The sequence below is a fragment of the Sus scrofa genome, chromosome 2 (genome assembly GCF_000003025.6).
Source record: "Sus scrofa isolate TJ Tabasco breed Duroc chromosome 2, Sscrofa11.1, whole genome shotgun sequence".
Taxonomy (NCBI): domain Eukaryota; kingdom Metazoa; phylum Chordata; class Mammalia; order Artiodactyla; family Suidae; genus Sus; species Sus scrofa.
In genome coordinates, this window is record NC_010444.4 from 151841651 (window position 1) to 151864189 (window position 22539).

Sequence of the window (22539 nt, forward strand, 5' to 3'; positions counted from 1 at the left end):
GCCAGGATTAAAACTCAGACCATCTGGTTCAGTACCAAAGTCTTTCCACCACACCAAATTCCTAGTAAAGGAGAATTACAGGGGAGGACTGGTTAAGAAGCATCAATTTCAAGGTCCAGGTTCTTTCCAGAGATTGAGCTCAACTTCTATGCTTGAGATGCATAATTGTTACCTTTATTGAATCTGATCAACCTATCTTTCCATTTGTGTATAAGAATTTTACACGTACCTTTAGGGGTCGTGCTAAACACCTCCATATAATGCAGTTTCTAGGAGATGATTTTTTTTAACTTGATTTCATGTCCTTTAGAGAGAATTACTGTATATGACAAAAATTATGCCAAGCTAATATTAATAATTCCACAATCTGTTTATTGTTATGCAGTATAATAAGGAACATGTAACTTAAAAACAGTCTATATACATAATTTGTTCTACTGACCATTCAGTTCACAACTTTACATGCCATGGTGAAAATATCATTTATGTAGCTATTTTCCATCATCTTTGCTTTGTTAGGTAACATCATACTACAGACTTGAATTCTTGTTAAAATTTTCTCTATAATGATTTCTTCTGCAAATGTATCAAATTAATTAGGTTTCTGTTATCTATTAAGGCTCGAGATAATACTGAAGGCTTGTCTGTGTTTAGTTCATTATGATTTTACCACTGTTATGAATTCTCTGATGTACAGTGAGTTGTGACTTCTGAATGAAGGCTTTTCCACATACAGCACAACGATAGGGTCTTTCCCCAGTATGAATTCTCTGATGTAAAACAAGATCTGATTTCTGGGAAAAGGCCTTTCCACATTCAGTACATATGTAAGGTTTCTCTCCTGTATGAATCCGCTGATGACCTGGAAGGTGAGACTTTTGAGAGAAGGCTTTCCCACATTCAGTACAAACGTAAGGTTTTTCTCCTGTATGAATTCTCTGATGTCCAATAAGATGTGATTTCTGACAAAAGGCTTTGCCACATTCATTGCATTTATAGGGTTTCTCTCCAGTATGTGTTCTCTGATGTATAATGAGCTGTGACTTCCGGGAGAACGTCTTCCCACATTCGGTACACTCATAAGGTTTCTCCCCAGTATGAATTAAGTGGTGTGTAATGAGTTCTGTCTTCCTGCTGAAGGCTTCCTCACATTGAGCACATTTGTAGGGTTTCTCACCCGTGTGAATTCTTTTATGTATAATGAGGTGAGACTTCTCACAGAAGGCTTTCCCACATACAGTACACTCATAAGGCTTTTCTCCAGTATGAGCTCTGTGATGTATAATCAGCTGTGACTTCTGGGAAAAGGCCTTACCACACTCTCTACATTCATAAGGTTTTTCTCCAGTGTGAATTCTCTGATGTATAATGAGGGGTGACTTCTGGGAGAAGGCTTTTCCACATTCACTACATTCATATGGTTTTTCCCCAGTATGAACTCTCTGATGTATAATGAGGGATGATTTTTGAGAGAAGGCTTTTCCACATTCAGAACATTCATAAGGTTTTTCCCCAGTGTGAGTCCTCTGATGTACAATGAGATGAAACTTCTCACTGAAGGCCTTCCCACATGCACCACAATCATATGGTTTCTTCCCACTATGAATTCGTTGATGTACAATGAGTTGAGACTTCTTAGCAAAGGCTTTTCCACATGTAATACATACACAGGTTTTCTCCTTAGTTTCAACATTCTGATATTGAATAAGAGATTGCTTATTGATGAAAATGCTTCCACACTCGCTATCATTACAGGGAATCACTCCACTGTGAATCTTCTCAAGATTAGAATTAGACATACCACAGACAGATGATTTTCCACATCCAAAACTCTCATCAGGTTTTTTTCTTGAATTGCCCTTATTACAACTAGGTAGGTCACTATTAGATTTCGAGTTCTTTTTAAATGCATCATAGCTATGGGGTCTTTGTCTTGAAGTGTCTGACTCTGTGTATTCTTGAAATGCTTTCCCCAGTGCATTATATTTGTGGTCTGACTCCACAGTCACTGCTTTGCTGTCGATGACTGTTACTTGCCTGAAAAGTCTGTCTTGGCTTTTCGAACATCTCTGCAGCTGGCTGTCACTTTGACAGACTCTTAAAATGGAGTGCAATGAACCATCCTTTGCGATTCTTTTCAGTATCTTATTACGGAAGGAAACAGACCCCAAAATACAGGATTGGGGGTTGTCAAGATTAATCTTCCTATCTAAAGGAAAGAAAGATAAAATAAAAGTCATAAAAAACAATTAGCAGAAAGCAGAGGACTATAATAAATGACTGAACCAATGAAGGTGATGAACTCAAAATAGGGATGGAGACAGGCCATTTTATAAGACAATACAGCATCTAGTATGATCAGGGGGATCAAGAGGATATTTGAGTATTTGTGAAAAAAACTAGACCTGAAGGAGAGACAGTGTCTGACTTATCACTTATCTTGCATTACTCTTCTAGGCTCTTACCATTTCTCCTGCACTCTGAATGGAAATACCTTTCACCTTTTGAATTCATTTATTTAAAAAACCATTTGCTATGTATATACACACACACACACCAACACACACACACTGGACTATTATCGTGCCACCACTATCGAAAGAAACAAGGTCTCTTTAGTACTCAAAATACTTCAACTCCCCTCAATCTACTTTCTCAATTAACAATTAATACAACAGAAAAATCCAAGATCCTGTTGTGGGTTCAGCATCAGATTCACACCAAGACAGTTCCCCATAAATTCATTCTATATGTTATCAAATAAAAATAGCAATGTTCTCCCAGAAAAGCTATATTTCCCTAACTTCAACATTTTGTTCAGAAACTGTTCACACCCACCCTCACCAACAGTTTGTCTTCGGCTTCTCCTTCAGCATCACCAATTCTTAATATTATCTTTCAAAGCAGCTATAGCTGCATGCTCTGAAAAATGTACCTTCTCAAATTCTGTTGCATCTCTTTAGACTCTAGTCTTCTCTGAACTTTTGAAAATAGTAACAGTATTTGACATTTAATTTTGAAAAGCAACCTATGCTCTTGGAAGTAATTTGCCTTCTACTGCCTATTAAGCCTTTTCGTAAAAGGTATTAAATATATATTAAATAAATTTAATAAATATATTAAGTAAATATTTAATATATAATATATATCATACACAAAATCAGTAAGAAATAGCTAGCCCCTATAAAGGCTCACAATTATTTAAATAATTACTTGTTGACTTACTACCAAGTTCTCAGCATAGGAACAAAAAATAAGAGAATTTATTAAGGAAAGAAAAAAGCCTCGGGCACCAATAAATTAAAACAAAAAAACAAACAGATATTTCACTTCCCTTGTTGCCCATTTGCTCGATTTTCATCTGAATAGATCCAATTTGATATGCTTCTCTTTATGATCCAGGGATCTTCTCCTTGTTCCAACTTGGAGATGACGTCTGGTTTGGAAACTGGATGCCCTATTAAATGGAAATCATGAAGGAATTGGGATAGATGCACAAAAGGCAAAAGGAACAGTTTAAGGAGGTCTACAACGAAGCAGTCCCTTTGGACCTCAGCAAAGTAATAACCTCCATCTGTGAAGGTACAAAGATCATAAAAGTCATTATATACATAAGGAACCACCTAATCACAGAAACTGATAAAGGCACTTAATCAGACAAGGCTGAGTTATACAGAGAAGTCATTCTTACCCATTGAGACCAGATGGCTGTAGTTCTCCAACATCACATCCCTGTACAGGGTTCTCTGAGCAGAGTCCAGTTGCTGCCACTCCTCCTGGGTGAAATCCACAGCCACATCCTTGAATGACACTAACCCCTGTAACAGTATATTCCTTTAAATTTAAAGTGATCATTCTTATTTATACTATAGTATGGAAAAATACACCTATAGTTTTGTATCAGAGTATTTATAAGAAACGATATAAAATCCTGCCTGTAGCAAGAAGAGCCAGACAGAAAAGGAAAACAGAAGTAGTAAATCAGGAATTCCTTTGTGGCCTAGTGGTTAATGATCCAGTGTTGTTACTACTGTGCAACAGGTTTAATCCCTAGCCCAGGAAATTTCACATGCCATGGGCATGGCCAAAAAAATATTTTCTAAAAAGAAGAGGTAGAAGTTTCTATTGTGGCTCAGTGGAAACAAACCCGATGAGTATCCAGGAGAAAGTGGGTTCAATCCCTGCCCCACTCTGTGGATTGAGAACCTGGCATTGCTGTGAGCTGTGGTGTAGGTCACAGATGTAGCTTGGATCTGGTGTTGCTGTGGCTGGCAGCTGCAGCTCTTGTTTCGACCCCTACCTTAGGAACTTCCATATACTACAGGTGTGACCTTAAAAAGCAAAAAAAAAAAAAAAAAAAAAAAAAAAAAAAGAAGTAAATCATAAAATATCAACCTAATACAAATGGTAAGTTAATAAATGATTAAGGCAGCATAAAATAACTGAAAGGAAGATGGATTATTCAATGAATAGTACTGAAACAACTGGATAGTTAACAGGGAAAAAACAATGTTGAACCCACATGTTAGAGGTTGAATTGTATATTCTGAATATTCATAGGCTAAAGTCCTAATCCTAATCCTTAGTACTTCAGAATGTGACCTTATTTGGAAATAAGATCATTGCAGATGTAATTAGTTATATGAGGTCTTCAAGGTGGACCCTAATCCAATATAACTGAAGTACATATCAAAAGGAAAAAACTGAATGGAGAGACAAATATACATAGAGGGAAGACAGTGTAAAGAGACATGGAGGAGATTACAGTCATCTTCAAGCCAAAGAGAGACTTAAAACAGATCCTTCCCCAACAGTCCTCAGAAGGAAATCAATCCTGCTGTTGAGTTTTGACTGGTAGTTTCTAGAAGTGTGAGACAAAAAAATTTTTTTTTTTTTTTTTTTACTTCAGGGCTGCACCTGTGGCATATGGGAGTTCCCAAGATAGGGTTTGATTTGGAGCCGCAGCTGCTGGCCTACACCACAGCAATGCTGGGTCTGAGCCTATACCACAACCACAGCAACATCTGCAACCCACACGGGAGGTCATAGCAATGCTGAATCCTTAACCCACTGAGCAAGGCCAGGGATCAAACTGATATCCATACCACCTCACACCAGTCAGAATGGCCATCATTAATAAATCCACAAATAACAAGTGCTGGAGGGGCTGTGGAGAAAAGGGAACCCTCCTGCACTACTGGTGGGAATGTAAACTGGTACAGCCACTGTGGAGAACAGTTTGGAGATACCTTAGAAATCTATACATAGAACGTCCACATGACCCCGCAATCCCACTCTTGGGCATCTATCCGGACAAAACTCTACTTAAAAGAGACACATGCACCCGCATGTTCATTGCAACACTATTCACAATAGCCAGGACATGGAAACAACCCAAATGTCCATTGACAGATGATTGGATTCGGAAGATGTGGTATATATACACAGTGGAATACTACTCAGCCATAAAAAAGGATGACATCATGCCATTTGCAGCAACATGGATGGAACTAGAGAATCTCATCCTGAGTGAAATGAGCCAGAAAGACAAAGACAAATACCATATGATATCACTTATAACTGGAATCTAATATCCAGCACAAATGAACATCTCCTCAGAAAAGAAAATCATGGACTTGGAGAAGAGACTTGTGGCTGCCTGATGGGAGGGGGAGGGAGTGGGAGGGATCGGGAGCTTGGGCTTATCAGACACAACTTAGAATAGATTTACAAGGAGATCCTGCTGAATAGCATTGAGAACTATGTCTAGATACTCATGTTGCAACAGAAGAAAGGGTGGGGGAAAAAACTGTAATTGCAATGTATACATGTAAGGATAACCTGACCCCCCTGCTGTACAGCGGGGGAAAAAAAAAAAAACTGATATCCACATGGATACTAGTAGGAATTGTAACCCACTGACCCATCATGGGAACTACCTAATTTTTGCTGTTTGTTTAATCCACGCAGTTCATGGTATTCTGTTATGGCAGCCCTAGAAAACTAATACAGTGATATCTTATGTCTTAGAAAATAGAAGAAATATATTCTGGACAAAGCAAAAATTTAAACTCTAAAAATGCCCAAACTTATAAAAAGCAAAACCTGGAAGGATATTTTATTAATAATTATAGAGAAGGCTATAACATTTAAAAAACAGAAAAGCCAAATTTACCGAATCAGAAAGTCAGAGTTCTTGAAGATTATAATCCAATCCCCTCATTTCATAGGAAAGAAATCTTAGCTTCTCCTAAATCTAAGAGTGCTTACACACACACACACAAACACACATGTGCAATAGCTAAGAATATAATGAAATACATCAATTTAAACAGCAATACTGAAAAAAACATTTAACAAGACATATTCAGGGAGTTCCTGTCATGGTGCAGTGGTTAACTGATCCAGCTAGGAACCATGAGGTTGCAGGTTCGATCCCTGGCCTTGATCAGTGGGTTAAGGATCTGGCGTTGCCATGAGCTGTGGTGGATGTTGCAGACGCAGCTCGGATCCCTTGTTGCTGTGGCTGTGGCATAGGCCAGCGGCTACAACTCCGATTAGACCCCTAGCCTGGGAATCTCCATATGCTGCGGGAGTGACCCTAGAAAAGGCAAAAAGACAGGAAAAAAAAAAAAAAGAGAGAGAGAGAAATATTCAGGCAACATTCACACACAAAAAACCCCCCACAAATTATTGACATCATATGACATAAAGGACTTGGGTAACTGTAGAGCCATAGATTCTGGAGGGTAAATTGACTATTTTAATTACGTCACCATTATGTATGTTCACAAGAGTTGATACCTAACAGTGGAATCTGAATGATCTTATTTTAAACTGTTTTTGAGGTCTTTTCCTAATTATTCCCCTATTATCAAATATTGCTTTCAGAATGAAAATAAATGTTTCATATATCAACATTCTACTTAAAAGACTCTCTTGGCTCTATCCTGGCATATATAATTAGTTTTTCATCTCAGTCATCCTAATCTTAAGGTTTCCCTCCTCTCATACCAAGTCTCATATTCAGACGATCAAGCTGCCAAGCCTTTAGTTTGTTCTCATAACAATCCCTTTAATTTTCCCACTTCGCATATGAGAACATTGAGGATTACAGTGCATAAGTCACTTCTTGCCAAAGGTTTCGCACTGAATATATGACTGTCAGATTTAAAAGCAGGTGTTCTGACTCAGTAGGTTGGGTTCTTGACTGCTGTATTCCACAATGCTTTCTTTGACACCGCAAACAGGATCTTTTATATTTTATTACCCCACCTCCCTTTTTTTTTTGCTTTTTGTCTTTTCAAGGGCCACACCTGCGGCATATGGAGGTTTCCAGGCTAGGGGTCTAATTGGAGCTGCAGCCGACGGCCTACACCAGAGCCACAGCAACTTGGGATCTGAGCCGAGTCTGCAACCTACACCACAGCTCATGGTAACACCGGATCCTTAACCCACTGATCGAAGCCAGGGATCGAACCCACAACCTCATGGTTCCTAGTCAGATTCGTTAAACATGGGAACTCCCAATATTTTATTACCTTAATAACACTTTTGTCAAACTTTTCATGAAACACCCTCCACTTTTCCTCAAATTCTTAGCCTTTTCTACTTTTGCAAATGCTTTTTCCCATCCTACTTCCCTCATGATCCAAAGTTCAAAAATCTTTTTTTTTTTTTTTGGTCTTTTTAGGCCATACCCGTGGCATATGGAGGTTCCCAGGCTAGGGGTCCAATCTGGTTGGTTAACCACTGAGCCACAATGGGAACTCCAAAGTTCAATAATCTTTTAAGCCTCTTCTTTTCAACTTCCTCATAAACTAGTTGTTCCCCCTTCTCTGCTATAAAAGTTCTTTGCTCCCATGTCTATCACAGAGCTTTTATGTGTTAATGTTAGTTTCCAAATCTGTTTACCCATTTTCCACCTGCATTCTTCCCAGGAAAAAACCATGCCTAAATCTTGAGATATCCTATAGCTAGCCAGCACCTGCAACATATACTGAATACTTGACAAATGTTTGCTAAAAAGGAATGGATGAAAATCATAGAGAATAAAATACAGTCCATGTTTAGGTAAAAAGTTTTGTGGAGTTCCTATTGTGGCTCAATGGTAATGTACCTGACTGGTATCCATGAGGATGTGGGTTCAATCCCGGGCTCCACTCAGTGGGTTAAGGATCCGGCATGGCCCATGAGCTGTGGTGTAGGTCGAAGATACGGCTTGGATGCTGCGTTGCTGTAGCTGTGATGTAGGCCAGCGGCTACAGCTCCAATTTGACCCCTAGCGTGGGAATCTCCATATGCCATGGGTGTGGCCCTAAAAAGGTAAGTAATAATAATAATATTCTTGTGATCTAAGAAGAGTAACATGAGAAAGATAATAAATGGAGAATGTAGAGGAAATCCATTCTGATAAGAAAATGAATAGGTATAATGCTAACATTGTAATTTCATTTTATCAATGAGACTAGAATGCTTTAATACACTAAATATGCATAAATTTGGTTAATTTTGAGTAGAATATGGTATATAAGCAGTGGAAAATTATACTTTTGTCTCAGCTATAAACATCTTTTACGGCTTGAGTGACTAGAAGAATGGAAAAGATGGAGGAAATGGAAGGGGGCAGGTGGATGAAGAAAGGACGGATAAATATGCGGGAAAATGATGACTTCACTTCTGGACTGTATTGAAAAATCTAAATCTGAGATAGGCTGGGACCTGGGACCCTCTGATGCAGTGGCTGCAACGCTTGTACCTGTACAAACATCTCGACCAACGAAATACAAAGCAAGTATAAGGGACTAAAAATATAACCATGTACATACATAATTAAGGCAAAATATGGACAAAATGACACAAAAAAACCCTAAAAATCCAACTGCCCCTTCTGAAGAGCTGCGAGAAAAAGCAGGCTGTCTGGAGCAAAAGCAGGGTGCCACACATGCCCCCTGCACGCACCACCAGAGAAGGGGTGGACAGACCACCAAAGCCGCCCCTCTGGCCCAAGCCCTGGACCCTTGCTCCATAAAAGGAACTAGCTTGCCCCCCCAAGAGACAGCGAGCAAGAAAGAGAAGCTGTTGTTTTTGCTCCTCCCTGCTACAGCAGGGGCCCCAAGAAAGCCTTGCCTGAATAGTCCTGTCTGGCCTCTTATCAATTTCCATTGATCAAGAAAGCCAAGAGCCCTGGGACAGTAACAAATCCTTCTTCCTGAAGGAACAAACATATGATCAGTTAATTAGCCATGACTTAATACAAAATCCATTTTTGGAGTTCCCTTGTGGTGCAGTGGGTTAAGGATCTGGCATCGTCACTGCAGTGGTTGGGTCATGCTCCAATTGTGGGTTTGGGTTTGATCCCTGGGCCAGGAACTTCCACATGCCGTGCACTCAGCCAAAAAAAAAAACAACCCATTTTCATTCTTTAAAGCAGCTCTAATAGAGATAAGTAATTTTATATTTTCTAGTAGCAACATTCAAAAAATTATTTTAAATAATATATATTTATCCCAATATAACCAAAATATCATTTCAACATATAATCAATATTTTAAAGCTGTTAATGAGTTTTTGAAATTATATCTTCAAAACCCAGTATGTACTTTACATTCAAGGGACACTTTATTTTTTGTCTGTGCCTGAAGCATATGGAAATTTCTAGGCCAGGACCAAACCCACATCATAGCAGTAACCTGAGCCACTGCAGTGAAAAACGCCAGATATTTAACCTGCTGTGCCACAAGAGGAACTCCCAAAGCACACTTTAATTTAGACCAGCCAATTTCTTTCTTTTTACTTTTTTGCTTTTTATGGCCGCACCCACAGCATATGGAAGTTCCCAGGCTCGGGGTTGAATTGGAGCTCCAGCTGCCAGCCTACAGCACAGCCACAGCAATGTGGGATCAGAGCCATGTCTGCGACCTACACCACAGCTCACAGCAATGCAGGAGCCTTAACTCACTGGCAAGGCCAGGAATGGAACCTACGTCCTCATGGATACTAGTTGGGTTTGTTTCCACTGAGCCACAGCGGGAACTCCAGACTATCCAATTTCAAAAGCTCAATAACCACTGTGGCTGATGGCTCTGTACTGCACAGCACAGCTATAAAGAAGCAAAAAAAAGCAAAAACAAACAAAAAAACTCTTCTCACAACAGAAATCATTTGCTAAGCTCGACTGTAAAAACATCCATGAGAACTCCTAATGCAAAAGCTGATTCCAAGACTGGACGATAATAACGAGGATGTAATCACAATAACAGTTAATACTTAAATATAATCCGCCCTACTGACATCTCCAAGCACGGTTTTTACTCAATCTCCACAACAGCCCTGAGGATCATAACCTCCGCATCACAGATGAAGAAATAATCCCGGTCCACCAGCATATATTATGTATGCCTCTGCTAAAATAATGAGAATCTTTGTACTCTCAGAGGAAGATAATCAAAATGTATACAAAAATCTGGGAGTCCTGTCATGGCTCAGCGGTTAGGGAACCCAACTAGCACCCATGAGGACGTGGGTTCAACCCCTGGCCTCACTCAGGTGGTTAAAGATCTGGCATTGCCATGAGCTGTGGTGTAGGTCACAAATGCGGCTTGGATCCCATGTTGCTGTGGCTGTGGTGTAGGCCAGCATCTTCAGCTCCAATCCAACCCCTAGCCTGGGAACCTCCATGTGCTGTGGGTGTGGCCCTAAAAAGACAAAAGACAAAAAAAAAAAAGAAAGAAAGAAAGAAAGAAAAATGTATACAAAAAATGTTGTACTGGAAAGTACAGTTAAAAGTTGGAGAACAAAAATGTGTACTGTAACATTATTTTCCCAAAAGAAAAGGACAAGAAACTAAAAGACATCCTTGCACTGTGTACCATCCCATATACACACTTAATCACAGTTAGACTCACACTGAAAAAGGTACGGGAGGTTAGAAACAAATGGCTAACACTGACAATCTCAGGAGGAGGGGAGTTTTTAAATTTTGATTTTTTTTATATAGTTCAAGGTTTTATACCATGTATATAGTGAACATTGGCAGGGAGAAAAAATGATAGACTCTTAAAACAGAAATGCAGAGGAGCAACCAGCCTCAAGTCAGATAGTAACCCTACACATTCTGAAACTGTAACAATGGGTACAGAACAGCAGGGACCCTTATTCTCCAAAGTTTTGCCAGATAATTATATTTTCAGAACTGCCTTTTGAGAGAAATACATATTTTGGAAGGCCAAAGTGTACCCATCTGTGTTATCTAGACTTTATCAGTAGGTAAAGCTGGATAATAGGAATTTTTTTGGGGGGGGTCTTTCTCTAGGTGATGGAGTATACAATATTCTTACCAACACTCCTGTGGTAAATGCAATAATAAATTTCTTGTAGCTATAACGTAGAGTGATTGCTTTTTTCTTTTTTGGCTGCCCCTCGGCATATGGAGTTCCTGGGCCATGGGTCAGATCCAAGCCACTGTTGTAGCCTAAGCCACAGCTGCTGCAGTGCTGGATCCTTTACCCACTGTGCCGGACCAGGGATTGAACCTATGTCCCAGCATGTCCCAGCACTCCAAAGTAACCGCCTATCCCTTGGCGCCACAGTGGGAACTCCGAAGAGTGATTTCTTTCAGAGGAAAGTTATCATGACGGCATAGCCAAACTCCTTAAACTGTATTCTTTAGAACTGAAGTCATCAAACTATTGCCTATGGGCCACATTCAATTCTCCACCTGTTTTAGTAAGTAAGGTTTTACTGACAGCCATAGCCAGGCCATTGGTTTACACGTTGTCTGTGGGTTTTTCTTTGTGCTATGGTGGCAGAGTTGGTAAGAATATTGTGTACTCCATCACCTAGAGAAAGACCCCCACAAAAAAATTTTTTAGTCTTATATGGAAATAAATAATTTCTTCCCATGGAAAATTTATCTGCTTTCTCTTTAGAGGACTGCACATTATGCAACTAATGATGTCTGCAAGAAATATAAGAAAAATTGGTACATCTGGCTTTTTTAAATGTTTCAGGCCATCCGGATATTTATTTTGGCTACCTTTCCTTGATCCAGTTTTAGCTATCTTCACTCTTCCATCTGATTGTATGGAAAACCAAAAAAAGAAGTTTTAAAAATTAAAAATCAAAGCAACTTACCTGGGACTTCATCATTTTCTGCTCTCTTCTAAAAGGGCAGATGCCTGAAAAAGCAAAATTGGTGATCAGAGAGATGTTTTCACAGACCAGACCCAGACTGTAGCATCTATGTTCACACGTCCACAAACAACTACCCCACAAGTCAGGCAGTTGTCAGAGGCCAGTGTGAGGGAGAAGGCTGTTGGGTCTTTATAGAAGGGCCAGCAGGTATATGAGAAAAGTCCTCTTGTGACTACGAACTTGGACAAGGTTTTTTTTTTTTTTTTTTTTTTTTTTTTTGTCTTCTTGCTATTTCTTGGGCTGCTCCTGCGGCATATGGAGGTTCCCAGGCTAGGGGTCGAATCGGAGCTGTAGCCACCGGCCTACACCAGAGCCACAGCAACGTGGGATCTGAGCCGCGTCTGCAACCTACACCACAGCTCACGGCAACGCCGGACCCTTAACCCACTGAGCAAGGGCAGGGACCGAACCTGCAACGTCATGGTTCCTCGTCGGATTTGTTAACCACTGCGCCACGACGGGAACTCCAAGGTTTTTTAATTGTATAGCAGTCAAGATATATTCCATGTTGATTTATTAACAACTTATCTCCCCCCCGCCCCCGTTGTGAACCAGCAATTCCATTCCAGTACTTTCATAAGGCAATAAACATGAACAGATGCATACCTTCAGCTTTACATATACATAAAGATGAAGCTCCCCGTAATAAGAATGGCTAATGGCCAAATGGAAACTGAAGGATATAGTCCCTTTTTCCTCGGAAAGAATCAGCAGCTGAATTCTAATAATTTCTCAAGAGCTCCCATATTTTCCTTCAACTCAGCAGACTTTCCTGCCAATCAATACCCATGGGCTAAAGTGTGTGTGTGTGTGTGTGTGTGGTGTGTGTGTGTGTGGTGTGTGTGTGTGTGGTGTGTGTGTGTGTGTGTGTGTGTGTGTGCACTGCCCCTGGGGTGTATGGAGGTTCCCAGGCTAGGGGACTGATTCAGAGCTGTAGCCACTTGCCTACACCACAGCAACCTCAGATCCCAGCTGCATCTGCAACCTACAACACAGCTCACAGCAACGCCAGATCCTTAACTCGCTGAACAAGGCCAGGGATCAAACCTGCATCCTCATGGATGCTTGTCAGATTTGTTTCTGAAGAGCCACCACAGGAACTGCCTAAAATGTTAATTTTATCTTTTCTTTTTAAATTTTTATTGCTCATTTTTTAAAAAAATTATTGCTGATTTTCAACAGTACAGTTGTCTGCATGTAAACCGTTGCATACTGGTAAGGAAATATACCATAATGAAGGAAGGTACACACCTGGTCAGTCTTTCTCAGTCCCAGAGGGAGTCATGTAGACATGACGAACTGGCTCAGAGGAGGTGACAGCTCCCGCCACAGGGAGACTATCTCACATGGCGTATCCCAGGCTTTGTCAAAATAAATCTGGAAGGAGATCGTCAGGAGAAATAGTCATACTCCATGCTGGACACCCAGCGGGTACCCAATAAATGTTTTTGGAGTACAATATAAAATTATTTCAATCATCTCAGAAAGAGGTAGGACTAGAATCACACTTTCTGTAATAATCTTACCATTTTGATTTCTTTGGTCTTATTCCAAAATGATCATTTTTGGACAGGGCACCAGGCTGAGGGCACAACAGTAGGTTGAGAAGGGACTTGACCTTTAAGGCTACCTATGACCTGTAGAAATTTTAAGGTATGTAGAAAAAATTAGAGCTGACCGACTCCCATGTCCTCACCCCACCAGGGCTCCCTCCAATCCGAATCCCCGGGCCTGGCAATTACACACCCCCAGGAAGTCCCTCCTGCCACATCACTGCCACATGGATGCTCCCTCACTTAGCCCGTGACTGTCCTCCCCGAGTCCTCAGAGTCCCCGAAATCCCTGACCCCGTCCTCGCCCCCAGTCAGTCCGCTGCACACGATTTCTGACCCCACGGACAACCCCATTATCCGATTACTAACCTCAGAGCTCACCCCACCCGATTCCCCAATAACCTACCTTCGTCCCACAAACCTTCCCCGCCCGAGACTTCATAAACCTCCAGTCTGACACCGCGTCCCATTACCAATCCAAAAGACTCACTCATCACCACACAAATCCGCCTTCTGACAGGCAGTGCCCTTATCAGATCCAGAAAAGAGGGTCATAGCTTAAGCCAGGGCGGTCACGTCCAAAGCGACGAATTCTCCCGCTTTCCGCCTGGGGAAGAAAAGCGCGTGGCCTCTGGGCCTGCTCGGTCCTAGGCGGGCAGTTTCCTCCGCTCGGCATCCTCCGTGGCTTTGTTCAAAAGGTATCATGGCCGCCCCCGTGCGCTCCGCCTCAGTGGGAGCCGCCATCTTGAGAGGCCTGCAGCTCCGTACAGCCAAGCGCTTCCGGGTATTTGCGCACCTGCGGCTGGGCTGTACCACCACGACAGGGAGGGACGGGGAAGGAGGACATAAAGGAGGATTATACAAACTAGGAACGTGTACAATTTTGCAGAGATGTTTTTGAGCGTTAACGTCCTAGAAGACCACATTTGGTGAAAGAGGAAGAATTTGGAATAGTAAAATATTCTCATTGGCGACTTTACTTAAAAGTGTTTGCAAATGGTACGGCCCTCTCCCGGAAGATTCCAGGAAGAGCTCACTGAGGAACTGAGAGGGGGTACACGAATATAGAAGTTTACGCTAAAAACAATTATAAGGAATTCTTTAGGAGAAATTACTACTGCAGCAACAAGTTGCAGAGGCCCACGGAAGGAAAAATAGAAAAATTGAGATGCTGGGAAAAGGAGATGGAGAGAATCGAAGACTAATATGTAGGCAGAGATGGGAGACTGAAGGGTACACAGGAACGGACTTGGGATGCTACAGGTTATAGCACCGGGGACTCAGGGAGACCGAGGAGGAACCTAAAACAGCAGAAGGAAAGGAGAGGAAGAGAGTGAGGAGGTTAGATTTCAGGGGGAAAAAAAAATCCCTTGGTTAAAAAAAATGAAACATTTATTATAACCTTTACCACACATCAATCTTTTATACTTTTAAAAAAATTCGTGCTAACTGGTGTTTCATGTGCATAAATAGATACGATTTTGAATCATCATAGATTTCACAAGATCCATTTTTTTGTGTATAATTAAATAAGGAGCAATTTTACATTAGCAGTTTTGTTTCCCATGTCAAATAAAAAGATCTGGATTTAGATATGAAGAATGATTGCTGCAATAGGGAGAAAGCACCAATCTCAGAAATCTACAAGCATCTCACAAAATCAAAAGGAAAAAGGCTTTAATAGGGAGAAGTAAGAAAAATTAGCAGGAGTTCGCGTCATGGTGCAGTGGTAAACGAATCTGACTAGGAACCATGAGGTTGTGAGTTCGATCCCTGGCCTTGCTCAGTGGGTTAACGATCCAGCGTTGCTGTGAGCTGTGGTGTAGGTCGCAGACCCGACTCTGATCCCGTGTTGCTGTGGCTCTGGCGTAGGCTTGTGGCTACAGCTCCGATTCGACCCCTAGCCTGGGAACCTCCATATACCGCAGGAGCGGCCCAAGAAATGGCAAAAAGACAAAAAAAAAAAAAAAAAAAAAAAAAAAAAAAAAAGAAAGAAAAGAAAGAAAAATTAGCAGGAACTTTCAAGAGGTGGAGGTGTGCAGCCAGAATGGCTATCATCATAAAGTCTACAAACAATAAATGCTGGAGAGTGTGTGGAGAAAAGGGAACCCTCTTACACTGTTGCTGGGGATGTAAATTTGTACAACCATTATGGAAAAACGTATGGGGCTTCCTCAAAAAACTAAAAATAAAGCCACCATATGATCCAGCAACCCCAGTCCTGGGCATCTATCCAGGAAAAACCACTGAAAAGGTATGTGCACCCCAGTGTTCACTGCAGCACTATTTACATTAGCCAAGACAAGCAAACAACCTAAATGTCCATCAACAGAGTAACGGATAAAGAAGATGTGGTACATATATACAATGAAATACTGCTGAGCCATAAAAAAGAATGAGATGGTGCCTTTTGCAGCAACATGGATAGACCTAGAAATTATCATACTAAGTGAAGTCAGTAAGAGAGAAAGACAATATCATGTGAGATCACTTATATGTGGAATCTTAAAAAAGGATAAACTTATTTGCAGAACAGAAACAGATGGACAGACTTTGAAAACAAGCCTATGCTTACCAAAGAGTGGCAGGTGGAAGGGGGAGACATGGACTGGGGGTTTGGGATTGGCATATGCACACTGAGGTAAATGGAATGATTGGACAAAGGGGACCGGCTATATATAGCACAGGGAACACTACCCAGTATTATGTGATCATCTAAGTGAGAAAAGAACCTGAAAGAGAATGGATGTTTGTACACGTATGACTTGAAACACTTTGCTACACAGCAGAAATTATCACAATGTTGTAAATCAACTATTTAATAAAACTTTTAAAGTGGGGGGGTGAAGAAGAGCTGGAGGTGTTTAAGCGGCCAAACCAGGGCACTTTAACAGGAAATGTTTACAGGGCTTCAGGTTCTGAAATAAGCCGCTGAGGGAGAATGTTGTGCATATCCTTAGTCCTTTAGCGTATGTTTAAACTTGGGCACAAGCCAAAATTTAGAGGTATGTGGGGATGGGGTCAGGGAAAGGCTTAACATGTGGTCAAGATAAGAGGGTACAAAATAGGCAACGGTGAGCATTCCAGTGTAAACTTCTGCAATTCCATCATGTCTTGTTCTGACAACAGTGTAGTCACTGTGTTAGGCACTAAGCCTCTACTAATGGTTAGTTCAGAATCCTCAACAGTGATACCAGTGGAAGTTGGTATGGGAAGAGGCCAGATCATGAAGATCCAGGGAGAAATTGTGAAAATGTCAGTTCTTTATCCTAAGAGTGATGGGATGTCCTCGCGTTACCATTTCATTAAAAAGTAAGTTGAAGGGAGAGGAGGTGTCCCTCAAAATGAAAGGAGTAAAAATGAAAGCCATAATACAATACTATTTGTCATCTATTAGCTTTTTTTTAAAAAAGCACTTTAAGTCTGGAAATATACAGTGTTGTAAGGGCTTGGAAAGCTGGAATTCGCATATATTGCTACTGGGACAGAAAACTGGTATAGCCCCTATACTGAAGACATGGCAATAGTTAGCAAAACTACATATATGTGTTATCTATTGCTGTGTAACAAATTACCTGAAATTTAGCACTTTGAAATTATAAATATTGTTGTAGCATCTTAGTTTCTATGAGTTGAGAATTCTGGAATAGCTTAGTTGGGTGGTTCAGGTCTAGTCTCTCATGAGGCTGCATCAAGCTGTCAGCTAGGGCTGGAATTATTTCATGGCTCAACTGGAGGAGGTTATGCTTCTAAAACTCAATCAAGTGGCTGATAACAAGCCTCAGAATTTCAATTTCCAAACTCAGTTCCTAACCATGGGGGCATCTCCCTAGGCTACTTGATTATCCTCATGACATTGTAGGGGCCTCGCTTCTCTCAAGCCTGCTTCATGTTATGGACATGGCTTCTACCCAATTGAGTGAGTCAAGGAAAAGAGAATGAGGGTGCCTGCACAAGACAGAAGCCATAGTCTTCTTATAACCTAAAGTGGAAATGACATTTCATTGCTTCTTCTGTATTCTATTTGTCTAAAGTGAGTCACTAAGGATGCCTGCAATGAAAGGAGTGAGAATTGAGTTCCACCTCTTAAAGAGAAGATCATCGAAGAATGCAAGGACACATCTCTAAAACCACAACACTACATGTAAGCTTTCATCCTTTAAATCTGAAACTCCACTTCTGGGAATATATCTCAAAGATACATTGGGAAAAAAGTGCAGTATCATTTTTCAAACCAAAAGACAACAGTCAACCCAAACATCCACTAAAAGATGTCTAGTTATATACATTACAGGAAGTTACACACAAAACAGTACCATTCAGCTGTAAGAGAAAGACAAGAGAAACTTCTCTATGTACTAATACAGAGGGAACTTCAGGATATGATGATACATGAGGAAAACAAAGTAGAAAAAAATGAAAATAATTTGCTGTTACCATTTTATTCATGGTAGCTATGTTCTACTAAGTTGCTATGAACACAGAATTAGTGAATATTGAGCCATTTTTCCAAAGGGAAATAAATCAATGTAAAATATATTACAATCTCAGGTTACAACTTTATATAATTAAGATTATAACCTTAAAACAACTGATCATGTTGAATTCTATTTTCTCTAGTTTGTGCATACCCAAAAATTTCAGAAGAGTTAAGTGCCTGAGGTCACTCAAAAACATGGACCAGAGTTAGATTCGAATCCTGCACAACTGGCCCCAGACCTGGAGTTTCCTGCACTGCACTGCATCGCCCCAACCATCTCCACACTCTGTTCATCTCTGTATGAGAGCTGGAATAGGAATGCAGAGCATCCTGTGTTAACCTCAGCTGGGAATGTATGCATAGGGCCACTCAGATTTTTGGCTGCTCTGTGCATATCTGCTAATGACTGCAAAAGCAAGGTGAATATTGATTTTAAAGCTACAAATACATTTTAGCAAGTAGGTGAATTTGCAGATGTGGAATCTGTGAATAATGGAGATCAACTGTATATACGCTTACCTTAAAAAATAAACAGCAGGATCTCCCATTGTGGAGCAATGGGGTCAGCAACATCTCTGCACTGCCAGGATGTACAGGTTCAATCCCCAGACCAGTGCAGCAGGTTAAAGGAACCAGTGTTGCCACAGCTGTGGCTCAGGTCTGATCCCTGGCCTTTGATGGGGCAAATAAATAAACAAATGATGGAAGAAAAATACATCAAATAAATGTAGTTTACAAAAGATATTATTGGTTACCTATTGAAATGTAGAAACTGGGAGTTACCATTTGTGGCTCAGTGGGTTAAGAACCTGACTAGGGGAGTTCCCATCATGGCTCAGTGGTTAACAAATTCGACTAGGAACCATGAGGTTTCAGGTTCGATCCCTGGCCTTGCTCAGTGGGTTAAGGATCCGGTGTTGCCGTGAGCTGTGGTGTAGGTTGCAGATGCTGCTCGGATCCTGTGTTGCTGTGGCTCTGGTGTAGGCCGGCAGCTACAGCTCTGATTAGACCCCTAGCCTGGGAACCTCCATATGCCATGGGAGTGGCCCTAGAAATGGCAAAAAGACCAAAAAAAAAAAAAAAAAAAAGGAACCTGACTAGTATCCATCCGGATGCGGGTTGGTTCAATCTCTGGCCTTGCTCAGTGGTTTAAAGATCTGGGTTGTAGCAAGCTCCAGCATAGGTCACAGATGTGGCTTAATCTGGCATTACAGTGGCTGTGGCCTAGGCTGATGGTTACAGCTCTGATTCAACCCCTAGCCTGAGACCTTCCATTTGCTCGGGAGTGGCCCTAAAAAGATCAAAAAGAAAAAAATTAATTAATTCTCTAAAAAAAAAAAAGAAATGTAGCAATTTACCTCAAAAGTTAATGGCTTAAAACACACACATTTATTGTTTCAGTTTCTGTCAGTCAGGAATCTAGAAATGGATTATTCAGGGTCTTCCACAAATCCATAACCAAGGCATTGACCCAGGCTGGGTCTCTCTCATCTGAAAACTTAAATGGAGAAGGATTCACGTCCATGCTCAATTACATGACTGCTGGAAGCATTCAATGCCTCGGATTGCTGGACTACAAACATTCCTGTCTCTGCTGGTTATCTGATGGAAGCCACCCAAAGGACCTTGCCAGGCAGGTCTCTAACTTGCAACTTGCTCATTTAGGAGTTGAAGGAAAGATTCTATAAGCAGGATCGAAGTCACAGTTTTCTATGACCTTATTATATGTGTGCCGTCCCCTAAATATTGTCATACGCCATTGATGAGAAGCTGCTTACTCATGCAGAGTGTATTAAAAAAGGCCATGAATATTAGGATGTAGGAGTTATTGGTGGCTCTTTTAGACACTTGCTACCCAGGGAGGAAGGAAATAAGACAGAAGGGACAGAGATTGTACCTAGTCTTCTTTGAATATATTATGTTTGGTTGATTTGACTTCATAACCACAAAAAATTTTATTTAATTATACTACATAATTAAATTTTATAAACAAATTCCAAACTTCTGCTTCAGCCAAAATGAAATACTATGGAATGGGTGTACACTCTCACCTGAATCAATGGAAAATCCAAACAAGTGTATGAAACAATGGTTTTAAGGCATTTGACATAAGACAGTGAAGGTCAGTTTTCCCTGAGACATGGGAAACAAGCTGAGGTGACCCCTTTGATTGCCCAGTCCACTGCCTTGAGAATGTTTCCAGATACAACACAACAAAAGAGAGCCTGGGCAGGGGCCAGCAGATCTCCAAAGTGGAGGAGAAAGAACTAACTGTATAGAGACACCAAGGAAGCTATATTCCCAGAGCCAAGGACCAAAGTGGACAAAGCTATATAGAAAGAGAGCTCCAGAGACCTGCAGACTTGCAGTTCTGTTTCATGGAACTAGAACAAATGATCAAAAAATTTATACAGAACCATAAAGACCCAGAATTTCCAAAGCTAACTGAAAGAAAAACAAACAAACAGCAGGCATCGATTTCCCAGACAATGTTACAAATTTTAGTAATCAGTACAGTGTTGTACTGGTACCAAAACAGATGTACAGACCAATAGAGAAGAATAGAGAAACCAGAAATAAATGCAGATACATACTGTCAATTAATCTTTGACAAAGGAGGCAAGAATATAAAATGGGAAAAAGACAGTCTTTTCAGCAAGTGGTGCTGGGAAAACTGGACAGCTGCATGTAAACCAATGAAACTAGAACACACCCTTACACCATGCATAAAAATAAACTCTAAATGGCTTAAAGACTTAAATGTAAGACAAGACACCATCAAACTCCCAGAAGAGAACATAGGCAAAATAGTCTCTGACATCAACCTTATAAATGTTTTCTTAGGTCAGTCTCCCAAGGCAACAGAAATAAAGGCAAAAATAAATCTATGGGATCTAATCAAACGGACAAGCTTTTGCACAGCAAAGGACACCATAAAAAAGACAACCTACAGAATGGGAAAAAATAGTTTCAAATGATCCAACTGACAAGTGCTTAATTGCTAAAATATACAAACAACTTACAAAAACTTAACAACAAAACCCAACAACCCAATTGAAAAATGGGCAGGAGACCTGAATAGACATTTCTCCAAAGACGATATACAGATGGCCAACAGGCACATGAAAAAATGCTCAACATCACTAATTATTAGAGATATGCAAATCAAAACTACAATAAAGTACCACCTAACACCAGTCAGAATGGCCATCATTAACAAGTCAACAAATAACAAATGCTGGAGAGGGTGTGTAGAAACTGAATCCTCCTGCACTGTTGGTGGGAATATAAACTGGTAAAACCACTATGGAAAACAGTATGGAGTTTCCTCAGAAAGCTAAATACAGAACTGCCATATGATCCAGCAATTCCACTCTTGGGCATATATCCAGATGAAACTTTCACTGAAAAAGATAAATGCACACCTATATTCATTGCAGCACTATTCATAACAGCCAAGGCATGGAAACAACCTAAATGTTCATTGTCAGATGAATGGTTTAAGAAGATGTGGCATATATACACAATGGAATACTACCCAGTCATAAAAAAGGAACAAAATCATGCTATTTGCAGCAACATAGATGAAACTAGAGACCCTCATACTGAGTGAAGTCAGCCAGAAAGAGAAAGACAAATGCCATATGATATCACTTATATCTGGAATCTAATACACAGCACAAATGAACTTTTCTACAGAAAAGAAACTCGAGGACTTGGAGAACAGACTTGTGATTGCCAAGGGGGAGGGGGAAGGAAGTGGGATGGACTGGGAGTTTGGAGTAATAGATGCAGACTATTGCATTTAGATAAGCAATGAGATCCCACTGTATAGCACAGGGAACTATACCTTAACACTTGTGATTGAACATGATGGAGGAAAATGTGAGGGGAAAAAAATATATGTATGGCTAGGTTACTTTGCTGCACAGCAGAAATTGACAGAACATTGTATATCAACTACAATGGAAAAAATCTTAAAAAAATCTTTAAGCTGAAAAAAGAAGAAAATTACAAAATGTCATTGAAAGAAATCAAATAAATGTAGAGACATACCACGGTCATTGATTTGAAGGCTAAATAGCAAATCTGTTAATTATCCCCAGATTGATCTATAGGTTTAAATAACTTCTATTAAAAATCACAGCAAGTTTTTTTTTGTAGACTGAGACAAAATTATTTTAAAATTTATATGTAATGCCTTTAAAAAACTAAAAGTAGAGTTCCCACATTATCCACCCATCCTTCTCCTGGACATACATCCAGAAAAGATGAAAACTCTAATTCATAAAAATCATGCACCAATGTTCA

At 40.4% G+C, this 22539-nt stretch overlaps 1 protein-coding gene across 2 annotated transcripts in view; it reads right to left on the reverse strand.

Moving 5' to 3' along the window:
• Window positions 352-22539, reverse strand: part of ZNF300 (zinc finger protein 300) — a 30342-nt gene continuing 8154 nt past the window's right edge. Inside the window, exons 2-8 of one of the 2 annotated variants that reach the window (XM_021085036.1) lie at window positions 14239-14555; window positions 13722-13832; window positions 13447-13572; window positions 12136-12179; window positions 3692-3818; window positions 3335-3457; window positions 352-2209 (exon numbers count right to left, since the gene is read on the reverse strand). In XM_021085036.1, the coding sequence (XP_020940695.1) occupies window positions 651-2209; window positions 3335-3457; window positions 3692-3818; window positions 12136-12150 (1824 nt within the window). In that variant the 5' untranslated portion in view covers window positions 12151-12179; window positions 13447-13572; window positions 13722-13832; window positions 14239-14555 and the 3' untranslated portion in view covers window positions 352-650. Of the gene's footprint in view, window positions 2210-3334; window positions 3458-3691; window positions 3819-12135; window positions 12180-13446; window positions 13573-13721; window positions 13833-14154; window positions 14556-22539 lie in introns of both variants that reach the window. The other variant, XM_021085037.1, reaches the window with a different exon arrangement.